Source organism: Lactuca saligna, chromosome 9 (assembly GCF_052625555.1).
Source record: "Lactuca saligna cultivar CGN05327 chromosome 9, ASM5262555v1, whole genome shotgun sequence".
Taxonomy (NCBI): Eukaryota; Viridiplantae; Streptophyta; class Magnoliopsida; order Asterales; family Asteraceae; genus Lactuca; species Lactuca saligna.
The window spans coordinates 12,989,289-13,014,640 of NC_136425.1; the positions used below are offsets into that span (position 1 = coordinate 12,989,289).

General features: G+C 31.1%; 3 protein-coding genes across 4 annotated transcripts; all 3 read left to right on the forward strand.

The window, feature by feature from the left end:
• Positions 1–7,465: 7,465 nt before the first annotated feature.
• On the forward strand, positions 7,466–8,934 carry LOC145013924 (expansin-A10-like). Its single transcript, XM_078972276.1, has 3 exons — positions 7,466–7,727; positions 7,877–8,189; positions 8,275–8,934. Exons 1-3 carry the CDS (start codon positions 7,595–7,597, stop codon positions 8,576–8,578), a joined length of 750 nt encoding a protein of 249 aa, XP_078828402.1. The 5' UTR covers positions 7,466–7,594; the 3' UTR covers positions 8,579–8,934.
• Positions 8,935–11,288: 2,354 nt separating this feature from the next.
• On the forward strand, positions 11,289–14,829 carry CRTISO (carotenoid isomerase). The gene is made up of 13 exons (XM_078973194.1): positions 11,289–12,059; positions 12,144–12,350; positions 12,466–12,565; positions 12,689–12,771; positions 12,862–12,918; positions 13,005–13,157; positions 13,367–13,445; positions 13,532–13,680; positions 13,764–13,898; positions 13,987–14,100; positions 14,174–14,284; positions 14,379–14,487; positions 14,621–14,829. Exons 1-13 carry the CDS (start codon positions 11,505–11,507, stop codon positions 14,692–14,694), a joined length of 1,926 nt encoding a protein of 641 aa, XP_078829320.1. The 5' UTR covers positions 11,289–11,504; the 3' UTR covers positions 14,695–14,829.
• A 3,366-nt stretch (positions 14,830–18,195) lies between these two features.
• Positions 18,196–21,364, forward strand: LOC145015708 (UDP-xylose transporter 2-like). 2 transcript variants are annotated; one of them, XM_078974182.1, is made up of 10 exons: positions 18,196–18,466; positions 18,557–18,650; positions 18,737–18,908; positions 19,658–19,842; positions 19,919–19,986; positions 20,075–20,207; positions 20,297–20,458; positions 20,569–20,841; positions 20,931–21,055; positions 21,165–21,364. In XM_078974182.1, the coding sequence occupies exons 3-9, from the start codon at positions 18,788–18,790 to the stop codon at positions 21,045–21,047; spliced, it is 1,059 nt and encodes a 352-aa protein (XP_078830308.1). In that variant the 5' UTR covers positions 18,196–18,466; positions 18,557–18,650; positions 18,737–18,787; the 3' UTR covers positions 21,048–21,055; positions 21,165–21,364. The 2 variants fall into 2 exon arrangements, with proteins under 2 accessions (XP_078830308.1, XP_078830307.1); XM_078974181.1 differs by having other exon boundaries at positions 18,197–18,466; positions 20,931–21,364.
• The last annotated feature ends 3,988 nt before the right edge of the window (positions 21,365–25,352 follow it).

Sequence of the window (25,352 nt, forward strand, 5' to 3'; positions counted from 1 at the left end):
AAAATAATAATTTATGCACAAATGAAAACTTCACCAGTCTCATGTGGCCTCAAGAGTCATGTGGAGAAGATGAAGATGTGTGTGGTGAAATTATTTTATTCCATATTGTTGGATTAGTGTCTAAGACCATAACTATTTTGGTATGTACTTGACCCGATGGTGCATGGTCCTTTTGGGTTGCCTTCATCAAAGTAACTTGATAGATGAATTATGGAGAGAAAGGATTAAATATGATTTATTAATATATTATGAGAATAATATATTAAAGGATAAATCATATTGTTTAAATTAATATTAGTCAATAATTAATTGGTAATTAGTTTTGTGACTAAAAGAGATTAATTAAACTTAAGGGACTGGAATTGTAATTATAAGATAATTGAAATTGGGCCATGGATTGCCTTATATTAAGGAGTGGACGAATTCTATGGGAAAGCCCATGAGGAAATCATCCAAGGCCTTAAGGAAAAGAGTCTATGGGTTGCTTAGGGCTTAAACATCCAATTTAAGGTTTCCTTGTTAGATAACCCTAATAGCCTAACTATATATACATCCTTTATGACCCAAAAACGTGGCTAAGCATCATTCTAGGGTTTCACACTTTTTAGGGCAGCCTCCATCCTCTCTCCTCTTCATCCTCTTGCTCTTGGTGTTTGTGAACCATTAGAGGAGTGACATTTGTGACTCTAAGCTTTCTAAAGTCAATACAAGGAGGAATTGGATTGTTATTGCTACATAACAATCAAGAGAAACCTAGATCCAAGCATTAGGGTTTGTATGAGCACATAGGATGTTCTTATGACCAAAACCCATCACTTATGTCATTATGTGAATTTAAATCTAAAAACCATGAAACATTAAACATTTAACGATTTCATGTGAACTTATTGTATTATTTGACTTTATTTTAAAATGTTGTTGCATATTTTGTATAAAGAAAAGTACTAATGTATTTTTATATTCTTAGGATTAAACTTATATTTATTATTTTTTGAATAAATTTTTAAATAATTAATGGTCTTCAATTAATCCCATAATTAATCTTCGCCTAACTGATTACTACCTTAATCTCAGTCTACCGACGTTTTTTACAACCTTGGTATTATGTAAAGAACCTTACAAAAACTATTACAAACTTAAATTTCTTTTCATAAATTCGAAATTTGTAAGAGATACATTTTTGTTCGCAGTAGATAAAATCTTCTTTGATTTTAACATCTCTAAGACTGTAACATTATGCCCGAAGGCATAAATTATTATTTTGTTTTATTAATTTGATGCTTAATTTCAAGATAAGTAAATAAGAAAAGCTTAAAATATGTGGGTATGTAGGAAAACCATCTAGACATACTCGAAGATGTTATGAGAACCGAATAAAATGGTGAGACAACTTGAAGTAAAAAAATACATTAATACGTAAAAATAATACGGTTATACATTTAAAATACATAAAAATATATAAACATCTATAAAAATTAAAAAAATACAATAATACGTAAAAAAACACATAATTGCGTAATACATAAAAAACATATAAAAATACATAAAAAATATGTAAAATAATAAAAAATACAGACAAATATGTAAAAAATACGTTTATATATCTAAAAATTAAAACACAAAAAAATACATAAACATATATATAAAAAACTTAAAAAATGCATACATACATAAAAATACATACATATATATATATATATATATATATATATATATATATATATATATATATATACACACACACACACACACACAAACTTAACAAATAAATAAATACATAAAAACATATATAAATACATCAAAAATACATTTACACACTATATAAAATTTTTGGCAAAATTTGCAGAAAAATCTCATTATTTTGAAAAAATTAACGATTTGGTCTCATTACTTACTGAATTGTCTGAACATGTCAAAAAGGACTAAAGTGAATAAACTATACTGGTTGTTTGGGCTAATCTATTTAAAAGGTTAAATAGTCAGAACTTTTCTGTTTAAGAAATAAATTTAGGATTTTATTATAAAACTTTCCAAAATATTGAGATTTTTCTTAAAATTTCTCGAGATAGACGTATCAAAATAGATTTATATTAAATTTAACCGTTTAATTTACAAGGCCAACTAAGATTTAAATTAAAATTAAAGGCTATATCATAATGAACAATAAAAAACATTACAAAACTAAAATGACATAGGTACAAGGCTTATCATCATTTCCTTTATTTGTGCAACTCACTCTTTTTTATTTATTTATTTAGTAGGTGTGAAATCCGTATATTATACGGGTTTGATAAAACAAAAATTAAATATAAAATTTTAAACAAAATTTTATTTAAATTTGAAATTTAAAATTTAAAATTTGAATTTAAGAGGAAACATATTATATATTATATGAGTATTAATATTTTAATTTATTGGTTATTTTCAATTAATGTAATTATTAATTGAGGTGTAAATATGATGTGTTAATTAAGAAAAGATAAAAAAAAAATAAATAAAAAAAATGACAAATGGAAAAAACATTTAATCAAAAATACCAAAAAATGACATGTCGAAGTTAATGAGAGAGTGACATGTGACAAATTTATTTTCATTTATTAGGAAGGATTTTTTGTATAACTCTCACGAGATCTCAAGTACAATATGTTAAATTGATAAAATAGCGGGTGTGTAGAATCATTATGAATGGTTTTATATTGAAATCAAATATTTTTTTTAAGGTTTATAATTTATTCTTTATCGAAAAAATAAAAATATCTAGATTCATAACTTCACATTGTGAATTCTTATATATTTTTCCGAATTACCGTGCGAATTCAGACTTACATTGTGAATCTGCACAGATTCACACTGTGAATTTAACGAAAAAATATATTTTTTTATCGAATTTAATATAATAGGAAAAATGATAAAAATAATGAATTTATGTATTTTTAGTGTTTTTTTTTATAAAATAAATAAGTTTTCAAAGTTGAAAAAAAATTTGTTTCTTGGTTACTTGGTAAATAATGGTTTTCTATTGAACTTTAATATATACATAATTATTATTATTATTATTATTATTTTTCATTTTTCAAATTTTTGTAAAATCTTTAAATTGATGGTTACAAAGCCATTCGTAAAGAGAAATATTTTTATATACAGTATGCTTTGGTTGAAAAAAAACCGAAACAAAATTTCTTTTTGAAAAATCACGATATTATACTAAATAACTTTTATGTGCAATTTTGCATTATGATATAAACTTATTTACCACAAAACAAAATTCAGAAAGAAAACTTTTAAGTTTGTAATTTCGTTACATTTTTATACTATTTTTGTTTTAAATTAAATTTGTAATTTCGTTACATTTAAAACATAAAGTTATGTTTTAGTAAAGATAAATATATAGTTTTACGTTTTTAGAAGTATAAATACATGTATTAATCAATTAAAGGCGTGTTTATCGTTTAAAATTTTATATATATATATATATATATATATATATATATATATATATATATATATATATATATATATATATATATATATATATATATATATATATATATATAAGTAAGTTCATGCGAAAATATAAATATCTTGCGAAAACGCAAAAACAGATTTTATCTTATGAAAATTAAACACATGTACTATAAAAAAATAATTTTATTAGCAATAAATTAAAGATAGTAAGTTTGAATTGGATGGTGTTATGGTAATATACATTTAAAGACGGTTTTTATAATTATATTTTTTTCACGTCTTTAATCATTTTTAAATTAATGTTTTCATGATAAAAATGTTAAAAATCATACTTTGTTAATATGAAATAGTTTATCATCTATCATCGATTGTCATCATGTATTTCAAAGTTTGGAGTAATTATTTTCCAAAATATAATGTTGAGGTGATATAATATCATAGGTTTTTCTTGTTTTCGTGTTTTCGCAAATTATTTGCATTTTCGCATGAACCCTCCCCTATATATATATATATATATATATATATATATATATATATATATATATATATATATATATATATATATATATATATATATATATATATATGGTTAGATTATTTTCTTTGTAGTAACTATTGTGTGCCAGAATACACAGATCTGGACCATCATATATAATATAATCAAAGATCATGATCTGAGGGTCTATGATAGTACAATAAGGTAACGTGTACCATATAATCACACAAAATTCAGCATAAATGCAATTTAGTCAATTGAGACGAATTTAAAAAAGGTCGAGATTTATGGGATAATTAATGATTTTGATTTAAAAAATCTGATTTTTTTTTCAAATTAATTCAATTTCAAACGTAATTTGTAAGCATAATCCAATTTTATTCTATCGGAATGTTATTTTGTTATAATGATATTCTGTAATTCTGTCAGAATGGTATACAATTATGAACATAATATTATAAACACATATTAGCAAAACTAATAATTTTTAATGAATACAAATTTCATATAAGACGAAGTTTAATAGTTTAGAATAAGTAATTACATTCATAATTAAAGAATACAACTATGAACATAAATTACATTCATTCTTGAAATCTCTTGCAAAAAAATATCGGCATTGTTGAAAGAATCCTCATGCACTTTTTTGTTTCGTTTCTAGATGTCTTGTGTATGTTTGACCTCTAAGCTACTTCAAAATATACTAACATTCTATGAGATTGACATTTTGTGAGATTGAGATTATGTCATAATTGTATTGCATGAGAATGATTTTATACAAGGAGCTGCAAAAAGGAGATAAACATGAGAATGATTTTATACAACATACATTAGAATAAGTAGAATAATTTGAAGTGAACATTTTATCAAACCAACATATTAGATTTCATTCTAACAGAATTTGAATTCGTGATTCCATTCTGGCAGAATTACTCTCATCATATTAGATACTAAGGCGATTTTGCTACTGCTACTAATTGAAGATTGCTCCTTTGGTGCTTGATATTCATGAGGAAGATAAGAGATAAAATTTTCCCCAATGTATTTTTCAAATATCAAATTCTACAAGATAGAATACAAACATGATAAAGTAATTGTTTTATATGTTATCTGAAACTATTCTAAAGTTCTATGTGCCTGAAGTCGGATGACTTCAGCATTTGATTTTTTGATGTACTAGTAAAATTCAGGTTGAGCAAGTGAATCATTGACTGAAGACTTCACCATCTTTATATGATAGATCTCAAAAAATCAAGAATATAGTATCAAAATAGGTAAATAAAATTAGGGAAAATCAAACCCTTACATATAGTGTTAGAACAACTTCCATGACAAACTCCCTGAATGCAACTCCAATTGGTTGGTCGGTGGTTGAACAGATCGCATGAAAGGGAGATCTAATCTCTGGCAGGCTTCCCTTGATTCACTATCTCCGTCTCCATCAACCACCAATCGTGGAAAGGAAAGGAACGAAGGCAGTAGTGCTACCGTCAAGTGGCAGCGACGGCTGCTCCTTCTATCCGACAACAATCACGCAGGGAGGGAAAAGCTTCGGTCCTTAGTTGATCGGAGAAGAAAGAAACACAAAAACAGACAGAAAATTCCCGATGACTCTTAATCGATCGCAAGGAAGGGATGCAATCGGCGGTGGGAAGTTGCTGATTTTCTTCTCTGTAGTGGTGATGTTCTTGGCAGGAAACGAAGGTGAAGGAGTAGGTTAAATATATTTACTTTATTTGCATAATTGTAGGATTTCAATTAAATGATTTCCTTAATTAAAATTATAAAAGGTCCAAAATACCATTTAATGATTTATTTAATTATTTATTATTTCTTGAATTCTCATTGGTGTATTTAGGCACATAATAGTTTATAGAAACATTTGAACCTAGTTCTTTCTTTCTTTCTCTCTCTCTCTCTCTCTAAATACATACACACACACACACACACATATATATATATATATATATATATATATATATATATATATACACTAGCCGTTTACCCGCGCCAAGCGACGGGTGTGACAATGGTGGTTGAATGCTGAAAGATGAATTAAACCCTAGAAATGGAAACGTCAACGATATATATATATATATATATATATATATATATATATATATATATATATATATCCAAGATTTGTGAACATAAATTACGAGATTTGGGGAAATACAGAGATAAGGAATGAACCGGGTCAAAATAGCCTAAGAATAGAGGATACGAGATTTGACATTTTCAACTGTTGACCATATGTACTCTACTCTTTTTGTAATGCATAAATTGATTGTACAAATGCATTGTATGTTTGTACGACTTAAAATTCAGTATATATATATATATATATATATATATATATATATATATATATATAATGATAAGTTAATTTGTTTCTTATATTTATTGTGTGTTAGATTGCACCAATAAGAATTTAGTAAAATTAAATAATTATTTAATTAAATAAAGATAGATATTAAATGATTTCTATAATTGTATGTATATTAAATGATATCCATAATTATAATTCTCTTTTTATGAAAACTAATTAAATTTGTCATTAATATCAGCAATAACATTATTTCAAAATGAATTGATACCTAAATTTTTATGTGTGGGTTCGTTGTTTGTTTCAGTATTCACTCACTTAAAATACAATAAAATTTCAAGGAATATGAAGTTCATTCTTCTAAATACAAATTTATTCTGAAAGAATATTATTGTTGACATTAATGATAAATTTAATCAGTTTCCATAAAAATGAATTATAAGTATCATTTGATATATATATATATATATATATATATATATATATATATATATATATATATATATATATATATATATATATATATATATATATATATATATGAACGAACCTGAAGATTTATATATCTTCAAATAGACAAATACTATAACTATGTTTTTTTATAAAGTTTAATATGTATTTTTCCGTTATATCAAATAAAAACATGTTTACATACAATATAGTTAAGTTCTTACATATTCTTGTAGTTACTGGTTAGTGGTCATAGACAACATATCATATTTTTGTACAACTTTCACATTTTGTTTATTGGTTGAATCAGATTGAATTGATGAGAAAAAAAAAAGAAATTAAATAAGAAACCATTTATAACTTGCTGGGAATCCTTTCAAACACCCTTATTTTTAATAAATAGTTTTAAAATACCTTTTTTCTGAAAAGTTTTTGTGAATCACCTTTATATTTGCAAAAAAGTTCGAGATTCGTCCCGTGTCAATGTATGCTAGTGAATAAACATATCACGCAGATTTCGTCGGATTAATTGTTTGTGAGAAAAAAATATAATAATATTTAAAAAATAATTATATGAGCTATCGAATCAACGAGATGTCCTGAATTAATCATCAAACAACAAAATATTAAAAAATTATATATAAAATAAAAAATGCATGTTAACATCCACCACATGAAGATAATTGCATGTGCACTTTGGCCTTATTCTTTCCCTCCTGAATCTGGCCGGATCCGCCGTCTCTCTCTCCGGCGGTGGTTCTCCGGTTTCTTGTTTTATCTATAAATACAAACTATCCCTTTATTTCCTCACACACCACACACAAACTCTCTCTCTTACACACCACCATCTTTGAAACATGTCTTTTATGACAACCTCGCTGGTTTTCTTGCTGACCACCGCCCTCCTCCACACCGCCACCGCCAACTATGGTGGCTGGCAGAGCGCCCACGCTACCTTTTATGGTGGCGGCGATGCTTCAGGGACAATGGGTACATTTAATTCTAAACTTCTATGAACATATTACATCACTAATCATCAGTATATATCATGTTTAATTAATTAATTTGTAACTATTAAACATTTAGTTTGATCGACATCATCAAGATACATAGTTTCTTAAGCTATTACATTCATGCAGGTGGAGCATGTGGTTATGGGGATTTGTATAGCCAAGGATACGGAACAAACACCGCAGCATTGAGCACTGCACTTTTTAACAACGGATTAAGCTGCGGAGGGTGTTACGAGATGATGTGTGTGAACGATCCGCAGTGGTGCCTCCCTGGCTCCGTCATCATCACCGCCACCAATTTCTGCCCGCCTAACTTCGACTTGCCCAGCAACAATGGCGGATGGTGCAACCCGCCACTCCAGCATTTTGACATGGCTCAACCTGCTTTCTTGCAAATAGCTAAATACAAGGCAGGAATCGTTCCCGTATCTTTCAGAAGGTAATGGATAACCTCGTCATTTACTAATTGTAAATTTACTTATTTACCCTTATATTGAACATTTGAGCAAGTTTTCGTTTTACAGGGTTCCTTGCATAAAAAGAGGAGGAATAAGGTTCACTATGCATGGCCACTCGTACTTCAACTTGGTTTTGATCAGCAACGTCGGAGGTGCAGGGGACGTGCATGAGGTCTCGATCAAAGGGTCGAAAACAGGGTGGCAGGCTATGTCGAGAAACTGGGGTCAAAACTGGCAAAGCAATTCGTATCTTAATGGTCAAAGTCTCTCTTTTAGAGTCACAACTAGTGACGGAAAGACGACGATAAGTTATAATGTGGTGGGTTCTGGTTGGCAGTTTGGCCAGACTTTCCAAGGGGACCAGTTTTAATAGTTCAAAAGTGGAGGGGGTTCATTTGATATTTTCGTTAAGAAATGCCCACTTTTAATTAAATTCTTTAGAAAACATGACGAATATTCATATAAAAATAGCAGCAAAGAATATGTGTCATGTTTTTTGAAGCCTCCGGCAATTTTTTTTTTGGCATTTGGCTATAGGGACCCCATATATTTGTATAATATAATATTTTATGCTTTATGTTTCTATTTTTGGTCAGTCTGTGAAGCTGAGGTGTTGAATCGCATCCGCGAAACGTTGTATTGAACTGCCCTTAATAAACGTTAGGTTGTGATATGATTGTATTTAGATTTGAACATTTATTTTATAAATGCCTTTTAATTTGCAAAGAGGTTCTTTCACTTCTTTCTATTGTGAAACATAATATCCTATTTTTTCTTAACAACAAGAAGATTTACATATAATAAAACTAACAATAAGATAGTATATCAAAATTATGCAAATACAAGAAAAAAGTAAGCAAAACAAATTATCATTACATTCTACAATAAGATTTGAACACCACTCTCTCCCACCTTAAATGTCCACCTTTTTTTTAAGATGTGAAAGAAGTTGTACCTCGCTTGTGAGTGCCGTATGATTACTTGACGATTAGGTGAAGATTCAATTTTATTGGTTCCAAATGTCCATAAAACCGATATGAAGATCAAAGAAATAGTTTCATGCACATTATTAATTTTTGAGGCCCAATAAGTTTAAGAGAATTCTTAGATGGTCTAAAGCTTTTGTTGGAAAAGGGTCTATGGGTGCTTAGGTCCTTGACTTTTGATCATACTTCTTCCGCAGTCAGGCAATGAATAAATATGCCATTTATATCTTCGGTAGCACGATGTTAAATATGACTCGAACATTTGGAGTATTCTCGTGGAGCATTTGGAACGCTTAGAACTCAATGTAACACTTGAGGTTCATGGAGCATGTAACACAGCCACACAGGAATGGATCATCTGAGATGACTTTGGATCATCTGAGAAAGGAATAGATCAAGTGTCAAAGGAACAAATAATCTAAAAGAGGGTTTGGAGCAACTTGTAATGACTTGGAGCAACTTAGAGCAACTTGAAACAACTTGGAGCAACATGGTCCAACATGTTGAGCTATGACGATGTTGAGCCAATGAGATGTTGAGCCAATAAGGATGTTGTGTCATCCTTGCACAAGATGAGCCAACATCATATATGTTGATGGTACAAGATATGCCACCTTGGTTCCTTGATGAGCCATGATATCTTTGATGAGTTACGAAGTCCTATATGACGTTCAAAAGTTGGTGATACTCAAAGAATACACCATATTGTGCCACCATGATGGATGTTGAGCCACTAGTGTTCATGTTGTATTATTATGGCTCAAGGTGCTTCATTATGTGTGTTGTTGATGCTCATGAGTTGTATGGCATGGATGAATATTCTAGAAGATGTTGCATACGGGAATATTGGTTGTCACCTTTCATGGGCCTATGAACCAATAGGCTTGAACCATTAGAGTTTTAGGTCTGATCCCTCATGTATAAATAAGGATGCATGCTAAGTCGTTTTGTATATTGCTCTCTAGAGTGTTAGGTGAATCTCTGTGAAAATTGTACTTGTAATCTCTGTTTGAGAACCCAAAAATAAAGAATACCCCTTCCCTGCCTGTAGACGTAGGTCACATTGACCAAAACATGCAAATACTGTATCTTGTGTGTTTTTGGTTTTACTAGTTATCTGCTTTACTTACTAACACACCGTTTCAAAGTTTGCACAAATAGGCAGTCCCAATAACAATTGTATGTACATTTACCAATGTAGGTAGTCGTCTGTAATTCACTCGCCAAGCTAACACGTTTACTTTTACAATTCTAATGGACCATTGTTTGGAAGAGGTTATTCCAATCCTAATGGCTATTGGGTTACATGTTTTTTTATGTAAATTTTCAAAAATTGATAAAAAAAAAGATATTTTGTAATAAATAATCATTTAACCACTTTCAAATCAAAATAATCGATAATCATCATCTAACGTCTAAAATCTAAAATATCACATTATAGAAATCAGTGATTAATCTAAAAAATGAAAATTGAAAAAATAAAATAAAAATAGAACTAGATGATCAACTATACATCATCCTTCTCAGCATAGATTGAGCAATTACAATGTGTTTTCAAGTTTAATAAAAGAAAGACAAAAACAAGAAAGAAAATAAAAAAGGAAAAAAACAGAGGGAAGAGAATGATAAGCTATATTCTACTTTGGTGTTTGTTAGATCGAAAGAAAAAGAGGGAAATGGCTATGTATGTTAAAGGAAGTCGAATAAAATCATGATTATAAAGGCTGTATGATATTTTTTATATTGGCCTATTGGGTTTAAAAGGTAAAATTTATAAATGAAAAAAACTTTTGTTCCTCAATTTTTAAAAGAAAGTTAAAAGAAATTATCAATAATTCTCCTTTCTATTCTCTATTATCACTTTTTATACTTTCTTTCGGTTCTCTTCTTAGAATGGAACACAACGTTATGTCCGGAGTTTTAGTTAAATTTGTTAATTCGAAGTATTGAACCCAACCCACATGTATATGACCCAAGTATCTTTTCAAATCACAAGCCCAATGTTGAGAGCAGACTTATAAAGGTATACATTACGATATTAATATTAATATTATTAACCACGCCCCAAGAATCCAACCACAAATAAATACATAAAGATTCGAATTTGGGTGAATTTTTGTCTCATCTACTAACCGGATCATTTTCTATTTGGTTGGAATCATCATCATGGCACTCATCCTTCTTCTTCTCGCACCTCATAAGCATCCCACCTGAACTACCCAACCAATTGTCTCGAAACTTTCAGTTTTCAGTTTCTTCTTCAAACCCACCTCCCAAGTTTGCGAAAGAACTCACTTTTTGCTCTCAAAGATGCAGGTGAGCAGTTTCAGTAACTCCAAAGCCGGAACTGTAGGGTTTCCAAATTCCCAGTTTTTACTTGATTTCAAGGCTAGCCAGTTGGGGAATCCAGGCTTTCTTTACGAACCCATATGCTCAAAGAAGGCAAAAGCCCTAAATTACAGTGTCCTTTATGATCCCAGAGGGTCAAAGCAGAGTGTTTCTTGTTCTAAACCCTTGAAAACCGGAAATTATTCTAATCAGGAGATGGGCTTCCTCAAATCAGTGAAAAGAAACAATAATTTGTTCTCTGTTAGGGCAAAATCGGTGATGGATGTTAGTAAAGTAGTGGAGAAAGACGATGTGACAGAGGGGAAGAGCAAGGATAGCGGTGGTGGTGGTTATGACGCAATTGTGATTGGTTCAGGGATCGGTGGATTGGTGGCGGCAACGCAATTAGCGGTGAAGGGAGCCAATGTGTTGGTTCTGGAGAAATATGTGATTCCTGGTGGGAGCTCTGGGTTCTATGAAAGGGATGGTTACACTTTTGATGTCGGATCATCCGTGATGTTCGGATTCAGCGATAAGGTACTTAATTTCGATTGTTGATGGTATTGGTTCATCCAATCCATCAAATGATTTACTAATGGAATTCTTTTTGTTCTGTTGTAGGGAAATCTGAACTTAATAACTCAAGCACTGGCGGCAGTCGGGTGTAAAATGGAGGTGATACCCGATCCAACCACCGTCCATTTTCATCTTCCAAATAGCCTTTCTGTTCAAGTACATAGAGGATACGATGATTTCATTTCTGAGCTTACGAGTAAATTTCCACACGAAAAGGAAGGGATTCACAAATTCTACAACGCATGCTGGAAGGTCGGTTTTGACTTTTGATTAAGGTGATTTCAAGTTTGCAACATAAATTTGTTCGTTTTTCACCCTGGATTTTAACCTAAACTTTGGCTAAAAACTTTTTATATGTATTTTCCAGATTTTTAACGCATTGAATTCACTGGAACTCAAATCCCTCGAGGAACCTATCTACTTATTTGGACAGTTTTTCAAAAAGCCTGTGGAATGCTTGACACTTGGTGTGTTTTCCCCATTTGCTTATACTATTTCCTACATTTTTATACCATTTTTGGTAATGAATATGATTTTTTGATTAAGAAGTTTCTGAATGCTAATTGTATGTTTTCTGGTATCTTTTATAGCTTATTATTTGCCACAAAATGCTGGAAGCATTGCTCGCAGCTTTATTAAAGATCCAGAAGTTCTCGCATTCATAGATGCTGAGGTGGACTGATACTTTTTCCTAATTCCTAGGTTCTAGAATATTCTGATTGTTACTCTTTTTTGCTAAATCCTGATTGTTCGATTCATGCAGTGTTTTATTGTGAGCACTGTTAATGCTTTACAGACACCCATGATAAATGCAAGCATGGTAACTAAACATTATCAAGCTTGTTTTTGTTGATTTGTTTAAATTCCACTTTTACCCTTGGGTTCCTAACCTTATGTTTTGTTTAGGTGTTATGTGATCGACATTTTGGAGGTATTAATTACCCTGTTGGTGGGGTTGGAGGGATTGCAAAATCCTTGACAAAAGGTTTAGTTGATCATGGAAGTGGAATACTTTATAAAGCAAATGTCACAAGCATTATCGTCGACAATGGGAAAGCAGTGAGTTTTGTTTGATTATTGATGTTTAAATGACATATTTGCCCTTTGTTTTCACTTTTCATTACAAGTAAACTGGTAGTGTTATCTGTTATGTTTATTGAATGGTATTCTAATCATTTCATGTCAAATACAACGTTGCAACTTTCATGAGATGAATACAAGTAAAATAATGTTGAATTTTATATAATATAATGTTTAAATTATTGTAGGTAGGAGTGAAACTGTCGGATGGAAGAGAGTTTTTTGCCAAAACCATAATCTCAAATGCTACTAGATGGGATACTTTCGGTTAGTATTCACTTAATGTATTATAAGCCCTATGATAGTCTTTATACGCGATAATTTACATGATTAAATTATATCTTTTTTTGTAGGCAAGCTTTTGAAAAAGCAAGATCTACCAAAAGAAGAAGAAAATTTCCAAAAAGTTTATGTAAAAGCGCCTTCTTTTCTTTCTATTCACATGGGGGTCAAAGCTGAGGTTTTGCCACCTGGCACTGATTGCCACCATTTTGTTCTTGAGGTACTCACTTATGTTTGTGTCTTGCTTGGATCTCATTACACATAGAAAATAATTTTTTTTTTTTTTTTTTTTAAATTGTTTAGGATGATTGGAAAAACTTAGAGGAGCCTTATGGGAGTATATTTTTGAGCATTCCAACTATACTTGATTCATCGTTGGCTCCAAAAGGGCGTCATATTCTTCACATATTTACGACTTCGTCCATAGAGGATTGGCAGGTAATTATTAATCTTTGATCTTTTTTTTTTTTTTAAAATAATTATCATTTAAATTTGATGTTGTTTCGGGAAAACTGAAAACATATAGGGGCTTTCTACAAAAGATTACGAGGCAAAGAAGGAACTTGTTGCAGACAAAATAATCAGCAGACTCGAAAAGAAACTATTTCCAGGCCTCAAATCCTCCATCGAATTTATAGAGGTATTAATTGTTCCCTGATATAATGTTAAATGACTAAAATGTCCTTGACCTTAACCGCTACAAACATTGTCAGGTGGGCACACCAAAGACACACAGACGGTATCTTGCTCGTGATAGCGGCACGTATGGGCCAATGCCACGTGGCGTGCCCAAGGGCTTACTGGGAATGCCTTTTAATACCACTGTAAGTTCAGTTTAGAAATTCCAAGTTTAACATATACTAAATAAATACGTGTTTTTCATGGTTTAATGGTTTTCTTGATTATGGAATTGTGTAGGCTATAAATGGTCTTTATTGTGTGGGAGATAGTTGCTTTCCAGGACAAGGTGTTATAGCGGTAGCCTTTTCGGGAGTAATGTGTGCACATCGAGTAGCTGCAGATGTTGGTGAGTGTGAATATTTTTATTTATTTATATATTATTAAATTAGATCATCTTAAAACCATGGTAGAAGTTATTGGTAGCCCACAGCTTAATGTTTAAGGAGGTTGATATTAATGTGTTTGTTTCGTATGTGCAGGACTTGAAAAGAAGTCACCAATATTAGATGCTGGTCTCCTTGGGATTCTTGGTTGGTTGAGGTCGTTAGCATGACTGGAGTATTTTCTTTTTCGTGTAACCATGTAAACAATTTTTTATATGTTCGTTTGAATGTCTGAAATATGTGCATTCGTTCTTGTTGATGATTGCCATTGTTTAATAGATATGAATGTTTTTCAGTTTTTCTCATTAGTACGGTTCAAGAAATAATCATAAAACAGATATCACGAAATAACCATTTGTTTTATGAAATGGTTTTGTGAAACTACTTTAATTTTGTGAGATTACTTTATTGATAGGAGCTAATTAGTTATCGCAGTTGAAATTTCAATAGCGGTCACATGCCGCTATTTGAAATCGGTTTTTTAATATTATGTATAATATATATTATATATTTATATAAAATTTATATATTAGATTACTAATACAATATAGAATTTATATCATAAAAATTCATATAAAACATAACATAATCTATATATAATATTTTAATATAGTAATATGGAAACGAAAAAATATCAAAGTGTTATCACAATTCAAGTCTTTCGTGGTTTCTAAGTACTGAAAGAGACGAAAAAAAGAAGTCATTCGTTGCTTTTTAGTTTGTAATTAATTATATTTATTATTTGGATTTATTAAGACAAAAAGTGTTGTGGACTAATTAAAAACAAAAAGATTTCATATTGAAATAGCAAACAATCGTTTTTTTTTATTTGTCAAAGTAATCTAATATGTACAAAATTTTAAAAGCGGGTGTAGCGTCGCTATAACGCTATTAGCGGTCAATAACACCGCTAATAGCGTCACTGCTATTTCAAAATAGCGGTTCTGTAACAGCACAAAACGCTATAACGCTGCTATAGCACCGCTATAGTGCGCTATTGATAGCATATGATAGGAGTGATTTCGTAGGCTAGCGGTATAACCGTGTAAGGTGTCTTCCTCATTTCTTGAGTTACTGTTAGAAGTGTTCGTTTGGATGTATTGGTTTAATCCAACTAATTAAATGAATCCAAATTTATTTCATTTTTAAAATGTAAATCCGAATATTTCAAACTAAATTTAAATCCGATTCAAACCAACCAAATTACAAATCAATTGGATCAGTTTTAATTTTTTACACTTCAGTTTTTAAGAGACAAAACATTTAAGAAAATATTAATTTAAATATTAGACTCGAAAAAAAAATAATTATTTGGTTGAGAATTAAAATTTATGAACAGTTATTCGAAAAATATATTATAATTTAAAATTTTATAGATAATTTTTTTTTGAGAAATACACATTAAGTTATTTTATTGGATAATACATTATTATATATAAAAGGGCAAATTATAAAAAACTCGTTATATTACCATAAAATTTCGAATTTGACACCAATTTCTTTTTTCCAGCAATTATGCAACTATATTTATAATTTTGTTGCAATATCAACCAAATGATTGGTTCTATCTGTTCTTCCGGTAACCACTTTTTCTGAATTGTAATAAAGTCATTATATTGATCAAAATTACGATTTTGACAGTGTGTTTTTTTCTCAATTTTGTCGTTATATTGCAATTTTGTTGCAATATCAACAAAATAACCGGTTACCATCAATCTAGCATGTTACCAAATAAATGACATAACAATATTGTGACGTGGAAGCCACATCACACCTCTATGTTCCGTGACACATTTTATTAAATGCAACTGATTCCAAACGTCCAACATTGTGTGCACGAAAGAAAAGTCATTCTGACCCATGCCGGCGACGCGGCGAGGCAAAAACCTCCGTATAAAAGGAGGGTCACCCCTTCTCATTTCTTTCCACCAATTCTTCCAACTCTCTCTCCATCTCTCCCCTCTCGAGATTTCGATCACTCGTGGTTTGACTTCTCGTTCTATAATGTAGTTAGCGAAGCTCTGGAGGTTTCAGAAGGATAACTAAGGAAAGTAAGTAAACGTCGAAGTTCTACTCGTGACGATTCAGACTTCATCAAATTGAGTATGTTACACTTACTCTTATCTAACCTACTTAGTTGTTTCAAGAATATTTAGGTGAGTTATCTCACTATACTATGTGTGGCAATATATGTTTGTTGTATTTAGAATGTGAGGACAGTTGGAATAGAGTTACGTAAATATACTAATTCAACATAATATTTTTGAAACAACTAAGTAAGTTAGATAAAAGTAAGTGTAACTTACTCAATTTGATGAGGTCCGAATGGCTGTGAATAGAACTTAGACGTTTACTTACTTTCCTTAGTTATCCTTCTGAAACCTCTAAAGCTTCACTAACTACATTACAAAACGAGAATTCGAATCACGATTGACCAGAATCTTGTGAGGAGGGAGAAAGAGTTGGAAAAATTGGTGGAAAGAAATGAGGGGAGGTGACCCTCCTTTTATAAGGAGGTTTTTGCCTCGTTGCGTCACGCCCTATAGAGGGTCAAGTCGTAGCCATGGGTTTAACTGACTTTTCTTTTGTGCACACAATACTGGATTGATGGTGTGATGTGACTTCCAGGTCACAATATTGTTACGTCATTTATTTTAGTAACGTTCTAGATTGATGGTAACTGTAAGTTGCTTGATATTGCAACAAAATTGTAAATATAGTGATATAATTGAGAAAATAATACAGTGTCAAAATCATAATTCTTTATTGTAATTCAGGAAAAATGTTTTCGGGAGAACTGATAAAACCGGTTATTTGGTTAATATTACAACAAAATTGTAAATATATTGATATAATTATAAAAAAACAATACTCTATATCAAATTCTAAATTTTATGATAATATATTGACTTTTTTTTTTCTTTTTTTTGTGTGTGTGTAATTTGCACTATTTAAAAGTACAATCCAAATTGCGTAATTAAACAATTTAATTTTATCCAAATAATAAATAACCCATGGTTATCAAAAGTGATGCAATTGCTCATTGTTGGTCGTTTTTTCTTTTATATATATTTCATCACGTTCTGAAAAGAATAAGCAAATTTTAATAATAACTAGGTGTGAGACCCATGTATTACATGAGTTTAATTAAAAAAAAATATAAAATTTTAACAATTTGAAAATTTTGAATTTATAAGAAAAATGAGAAAAATTTGAATTATTAAAATTAATAAGGTTTTAATGTATTGAATACATTACATATATAAACTCTTTTTAATAAATACTTTACATATATATTATCTTATACATTAAATGTGGAATTTCAATTTAATAAAATAAAAAATACAATAAAATGACAAGTGGAAAATAGAAATTCTAAAAATTCTAGAAAATACCATGTATCCAAATGAATGAGAAAATGATATGTAGCAAAAAAAACCTTCATTTATTATAGTAGATTTTATTATAGGTCAATTTTATTTAAATAAACTTATTTCTAAAATCAATGTTTATGACAAAAAGGTTTATACTTTGAATAAAAATCCAAACAATATAAATATATAGATTAATTGTTAAAAAGTTACTTTTTATATCAGGCAATCGACTTACGATGTGAGATTTTGCCCTTTATACATTATAGTTTGGGTTTTTATACTAGATCTGAAGGGGAACTAGAATAAAGAAAATCACGACCGTCCATTTTCACAATCAACCATCTATCTTGCCGGCGTCAAAACTGCCGGAAAACCAAATTCAAAAACAAGTCAAAATAATTAGATTTTTTTCCCTTTCTCTGTTCATGGATTCACACTGATTACAGTACTCTTTCCTAACTTTCACACACCCATCCCTAGGCACTATATAATCATTAAATCATATGTATATGCATACTTATATCAACTACAGAATTTGAGGAAGGAGATATCCTCGTTGTGATCTCAGGTTACTTTTTATCTGTCTGCATTCACACAGAGTTTTCTGTGGAGTTGCGTGTAAAATTTCTTGATTTTTTTATGTAATACCGAATTGTAGAGTAGTAGATCTGGAGTTTTAAATGGTGAATTTTGTGGAGGTTTGAAGTTTGCTGTTTGGCAATTAGCGCCAGTTCGTAATTTACTGGAATGAGGTACGATTTACGAAGTTGATGTCTGATGCTTTGATTGGTTGATTTTATGAAGATTAAGTTTGATTTTGGTTTTATGTTTTTGGTAGATTTTGAGATCGAAATCGAAGTTAGAAGTGACACGGAAGTGAGAGAGGAAGATGGGCGAAGGACAGCGGTTTCAGCTGGGAACAGTTGGAGCGTTGAGTTTATCTGTGATTTCCTCGGTTTCGATTGTGATTTGCAACAAGGCACTGATTAGCACTCTTGGTTTCACTTTTGGTAAGCAATCAAGCCTTCACACTAAATTTCTAGTTTTGAATCTTTTAATGATCCTGGTCGATGAATCAGCACCTATTGTGCTGAATGTTCTGTAAATTGCCATTAAGCAACCAAGCTCACGATCCTTATAATTTGTTCTTCTACGTCAGTGAGAGTGAGTAATTGTCGCTGAAATTTATGTTTATTTTCTTGATCAACTAGTGAATCAAGTTCATATTGCTTGATATATGATGATTGTACATTGTTGACAATTAACTCCATTTGAAGCTTGATACTCACATTCACCATTGACACAAAAAGGACATATATCCTTATAACTTTATGCTTGAGAGTTAACTGGTAAGGCCTTGGATTGTTGATGATGCTTCATTGCTTGATTTACTTGTTTTGATACATGATTGTCAATAAATCATGGTATCCTTTCTTAATTTGGCTTAAGACTTCAATTTTCCTTTAGACAGTTCAAAGGATTGGAATTGAATCCACACTGCTCCAATGATTAAAAGGACAACTCATGAACAAACCACTGAATTGCACACAAGATCACATACAAATTACAATGAGGATTCTCCTAAGATCATAGTCACAACAAAATTGTGTTGCAAACTCAAGAACTATTAACTCTAGGAAACACCAATATAGTGACTATTGTAATAAACCTAGTTATGAACCCATTTACAGCTGTTTTTGTCATTCAATACCCTGATCCTGCTCATAATTTTACTTCAATCCCATTCTTATGCCTTCAGCTACAACTTTGACAAGCTGGCATCTTTTAGTCACATTTTGTTCACTCCATGTGGCATTATGGTTGAAATTTTTTGAGCACAAGCCTTTCGATTCAAGAGCTGTGATGGGATTTGGTATATTGAATGGAATCTCCATTGGCCTTCTAAACCTCAGTTTGGGTTTCAATTCTGTTGGTTTTTACCAGGTATTTTATTTTTTCTCTTTTTCATTTAATGCTGCAATTGCATTATGGATGACAAATTTTCATGGTTTCATTACAGATGACAAAACTTGCAATTATCCCCTGCACTGTACTTTTGGAGACTCTTTTCTTCAGCAAGCAATTCAGGTTAACTTCTTAAATTATTTACTTATTATGCTACATGATATTTTCATGAAATAATCTGTTGAAACATTTTCTTGTTTTCCATCTGCAGTAAAAAAGTCAGGTTTTCACTTACAATATTACTCTTAGGAGTTGGAATTGCAACAGTAACTGACCTACAACTCAATCTCCTGGGCAGCATATTATCCCTACTTGCCATTATAACAACTTGTGTGGCTCAAATTGTATCCTTAAAACAACGTTCTATCATATTACTCACAAATAAATTATCACATAATACGTTCTATGATATCCTTAATCATTTTTATCTCAGATGACAAATACAATCCAGAAAAAGTTCAAGGTCTCTTCAACACAACTCCTATACCAATCTTGCCCCTACCAAGCTCTTATCCTGTTCATCATCGGTCCATTTCTAGATGCCCTTTTGACCAATCAAAATGTTTTCGCTTTCAAATACACAAATCAAGTTCTGGTAAGGTTAAAATAGTCTTTCTGTATAATGTTATAAGCCCGTTTCAGTGTCTCATATCACACAGACTGGAATCATTAATTCTATTATTTTTTTTTTTTTGTAAATTTCAGGCATTCATTATTCTGTCCTGCCTAATATCGGTTTCTGTCAACTTCAGTACTTTTCTGGTGATTGGAAAAACATCTCCAGTGACTTATCAGGTGTTAGGCCACCTGAAAACATGTCTAGTTTTGGCATTTGGATATTTTCTATTACACGATCCTTTTAGTTGGAGAAACATTTTGGGAATATTAATTGCTGTTGTGGGTATGGTGCTTTATTCTTACTTCTGTACTCGTGATACACAGCCAAAACCCATTGAACCATCAACGCAGTTTTCTGAGGTACATTTTTGACTTTATATCATACATTGACTACAAATATAATCAAATCATGAACTAAATATATATATTTTTTTATTTTTTTAAAAAAGAAAAACGAAGGTGAAAACGATCCTTTAATAAGTGTGGAAAATGGAGGTAGTGTGACAAATGAGGGAAGTCCTCCAAAACCACCAGTGTGGAACTCAGACAAGGATTTACACGCGTGATTATTCAGGTATAAATACTTTCTATTAAAAAATAACACGTGTGTTTTAAAAGAGAACTGGATTCGGGGGTTTCTAGAAAAGATTGTAAGATCCAATTCGTTTTCCTTTTTTTATAAGTCGAATCCTGTTTTCCTGATGTAAACTGATGGGGGAGAACGGGAAAAAAGAACAAAATGATATACACATCAAAGGTGACATGAGTATTGTATTATTTTATCACTTCTTTTTGGTAGATAACCAGTGATATATATGTATGTCATATTACATCTTTTAACCAACTAGGTAACAATAAATCCTGCATTGGCAACTTTTGGTTGTTTTGTGTTGTTGCTATGTCTATTATGTGTATGTACTATATATGTTTACGTGTGTTTTTGGTAAAAACATTAAACATAGGCTTATGTACCTCGATGTGACAGGGCAACATTTCTTTACTACTTTTTTTTATGATTATAATTTCTTTTACTTATCTGAGATAATTTAGTATGGTCTTTGTTAGTAGTACAACTGATTATCATGATTAAACTATATTATGTAGCATAACCTGTGACAAAGATAAATTAATTGCATTTATTTTAGAAAAAAGTAAGTATAGTAATAAAAGACTCAACAACTTTAGCTATTGCAAATATTATTGAGTTGCTAACTGGAGAAAAGTATCCAAATATGTCACTACACTATGATCAACTGATGTTTTTGCAAGTTTTTGCTATTTATATATGTGTAATTGTGTACATATAAAACAAGAAATTTTTGAACGTTAAGTGTCGTGTTATACCCAAAGAAAACCCTTTACCAAATTCCCCATTTTACCTTTTTATTTTGTTGCGATGAGTTAAATTGCAATTTGGATCCATCAAATTGCGACGCCTAAAGATCAATAAATTGAAATTTGAAAGAATAGAAAAAAAATTAATTTTGTACTTTTTGGCTGTATTTATCACGGTAAAAACATTGACGGGGTTTATAAGAGGTTTACTAATGGCTTGTAAACTGTAAAGATATCATCAGTATTACTTAGGGTGGGAAGCAATTGGTGAGAGTATTGTATGATTTGCGGGTTTTGACCTAGAAAACGAACATATTGATCTTGTGTTTTATGGAATAGAGATGGTTCATTATGAAAAGGGTAGAACTTACACACCATCTGTTTCAAAGTCCAAGTCCATCACGTGAAATGTAAATTATGAAAAACCTACGGTCAATAGAGCATGACCGAGTTTTAATCATGAGACATTCTTTATATAATTTCACTCATCGATTGCTGTCCTACCATATTAAATGGTTCATTATGTGTTACACATAGTTGGGATAACTTTTTGTATGTAAGAAATGCTCAAATTTTGCATGAAGAGGTATGGACAAAATTTGGAAAGTGTTGTCTATTGCACGTGTATATACGATGTTGGAGCAAAATTGTGTGGACGCCTTATCTAACACCCTGAAATACTATAAAATTGTAATATATATTTATCTAGAATAACATTCCAAATATAAAGAACACACATCTCCGAAAACCAAAATATTATAGCCAACATCAAAACGTTGGATAAATATCTTCCAATTCGAAGTTTTTTTCCTGGAAGTTCAACCTTTTTGACTATGACAATAGTTACGACTATAAATAAAAACTATGGCAGGGCATTACGCTTTGTTCTCTCGCGAGCCCTACTCTAATCAAAAGAGTAAAGTTCCCTACTGAAGATTCAAAGGGAGAGCACTTAAATGCGAAAAGCTTGTAGACTCGTGACGTTGAACGAGACATTCGAAAACTAAAGTGCACATTAGAAAGTGCTTCGAAAGGTGTCAGGTGTGCGGAGCTGTAACCCAACATGTTTTTCCAGGCGAGTTTAGATGTGTAGTCGAACATGTTGATTCTAGGCTGATAAACAGTTGTATCCGTATCAAGCCTATCATCTCTTCTCACAAGTCTTTCCATCCCTTCTCCGATTTGAAAGGTCTGTGGCCCTGCTTCAAAGCTCATCTACACACTCCAACTGTCTCCTTTTAAGCTAGTCAATCATATGTTGAACACAGATTGAGACTTTCCCATCCCTTTGACATTAATTCCTACACCTGACGTTGGATCTCCTCATTCCCAAATGGGGATAAGCGAGAAACCACTTTGTAGGTGACTAGGTGTGATATCCCCAATTTTACGGTTAAAAAAGATTGATTTGTTTATGCTTATTTAAAATCAGAGTATCCTCTTTGAGGAATAGTATCGCAGAATTTGTTCCCAAAAACATGATAATGATATTATTAAAGCATTTCCGAAGAAATGCATTTTATTTATATTAAAACATCAAGATATCATCGTCAATATAGAAACATAAGAATAACGAAATATTACAAGCCTTACAATAATTAAACTAGTGCCTAATACTCCTTGAATTTCTCAACAGAATGTATCTTTTATATCGCTACCTATGATACAATAAACTGAATAGGTTAGGTTGGAAAACCTGGTGACTACATAGAGATTTCAATCCCACAATGTTATTATATATATATATATATATATATATATATATATATATATATATATATATATATATATATCACTGATGTAAAAATCCCGACTAGGTCCCGATTAATCCCTAGCGCCTAGCGATTAATCCCTACATACATAATGAGTGAAATACTATAAAACGATGAAATTTTAACATTTTCAAGAAGTTTTATCTCAATGGAAACTATTTGAGGCATTATTAGTGTTGTATTAATCATATTAACCTATTTTATTATGATATTAGTGGTATTTATGAACTTTGATATAATATTAGTCATATTTAATTTTATAAAATTTAGTAAATTAGCAATTAATGGTCCCAGATTAATCCCTCGATTAATCTCCGCCTAGCCGATTAATCGCTTAACCCTAGTCCACCGACTACCTAACGCCGAGCGTTTTTTACAACCTTGATATATTTTAGATCCAAAAGTATAGATCATGTCGTTGTGAGGATCAATAGGGTGGGGTAAATTGTTTATATGTGGTGAAAATGTATCTTGCGAGTATATATATATATATATATATATATATATATATATATATATATATATATATATATATATATATATGGTAAAGTGAATATACCTAACAACCTTATATAAGCTTAGGTACCTAACCTCATCAAACTACGTCATTTTGCATTAAATTTTCATTGCAATCATCCAAGGTTCTTAAATTTCATCCCTAAACTTGATTTACTTCAAAAAAATTGAAAATTTATCATTATATTTCTCCTACATCCTTTCATTTGTAGCGGTAGGATATGAAGCCCATTAGGTGGTATTCGATAGAAAGACGTGATGTAAAAGAAATATATTGTTGAAAATCCAAAGATTTTGGAAGTAATCAAGTTATGAGGTTGAAGTTTAGGAACCTTAGGCAATTACAATGTAAATATGATACAAACCGATGTTGTATTATGGAGTTAGGTACCTAAGCTTATATAAGGTTGTTAGGTATATTCACTTTACCCATATATATATATATATATATATATATATATATATATATATATATATATATATATATATATATATATATATATTGTAACACCGTAAAAATTTGAACAATTTTTCACTTTTGGAAACCATGAAATATCATTTGCAATCATAAATAAAAACATTGTGTCAACATTGTATCAGTACAAAACCCAAGATCAAAATACATAAACTCCGGTGTGCGTGTGTACGAATCATGCCGGCGCCTTCTCGCGATCATCACTGGTACCTGAAACACATAATACATAACACTGTAAGCATAAATGCTTAGTGAGTTCCCCAAAATACCACTCGAACACATAATAGCCACTCGAGGCTGAAACTCTGTTGACCCTCAGGTCTATGTGTCTCAGTGGGGCCCTCCAGCCCCAACTCTCTATGGGCCCTCTGGCCCTAACTCTGTGGACCCGAAAGTCCTAACTCTGTGGACCCGAAGTTCCTAACTTTGTAACTCTGAATCATGGATAACACATATCACAATAAATCATAGCACATAAATAACATGCAATTACACTGGCATATAACTCTAAAATACTCTATCACATAACTTTGTTACGACACTAGGTAAAGTATAGTGAGAAGACTCACCTCGGGTATCTCGGTAATCTCTGACTCAGTAACGCTGGTCTAACCTCCGCCTAATCATATAAAATAAACACCCTAATTATTATAACTCTCAAAGGCTAGACTATGTCCTCTTATGACACTCTCAGAAGGGTAAAAGACCATTCCCCTCTCACAACTCAAAAGCCCCACAATAGACCATACCCTAAAAGTCAACTCAAAAGTCAA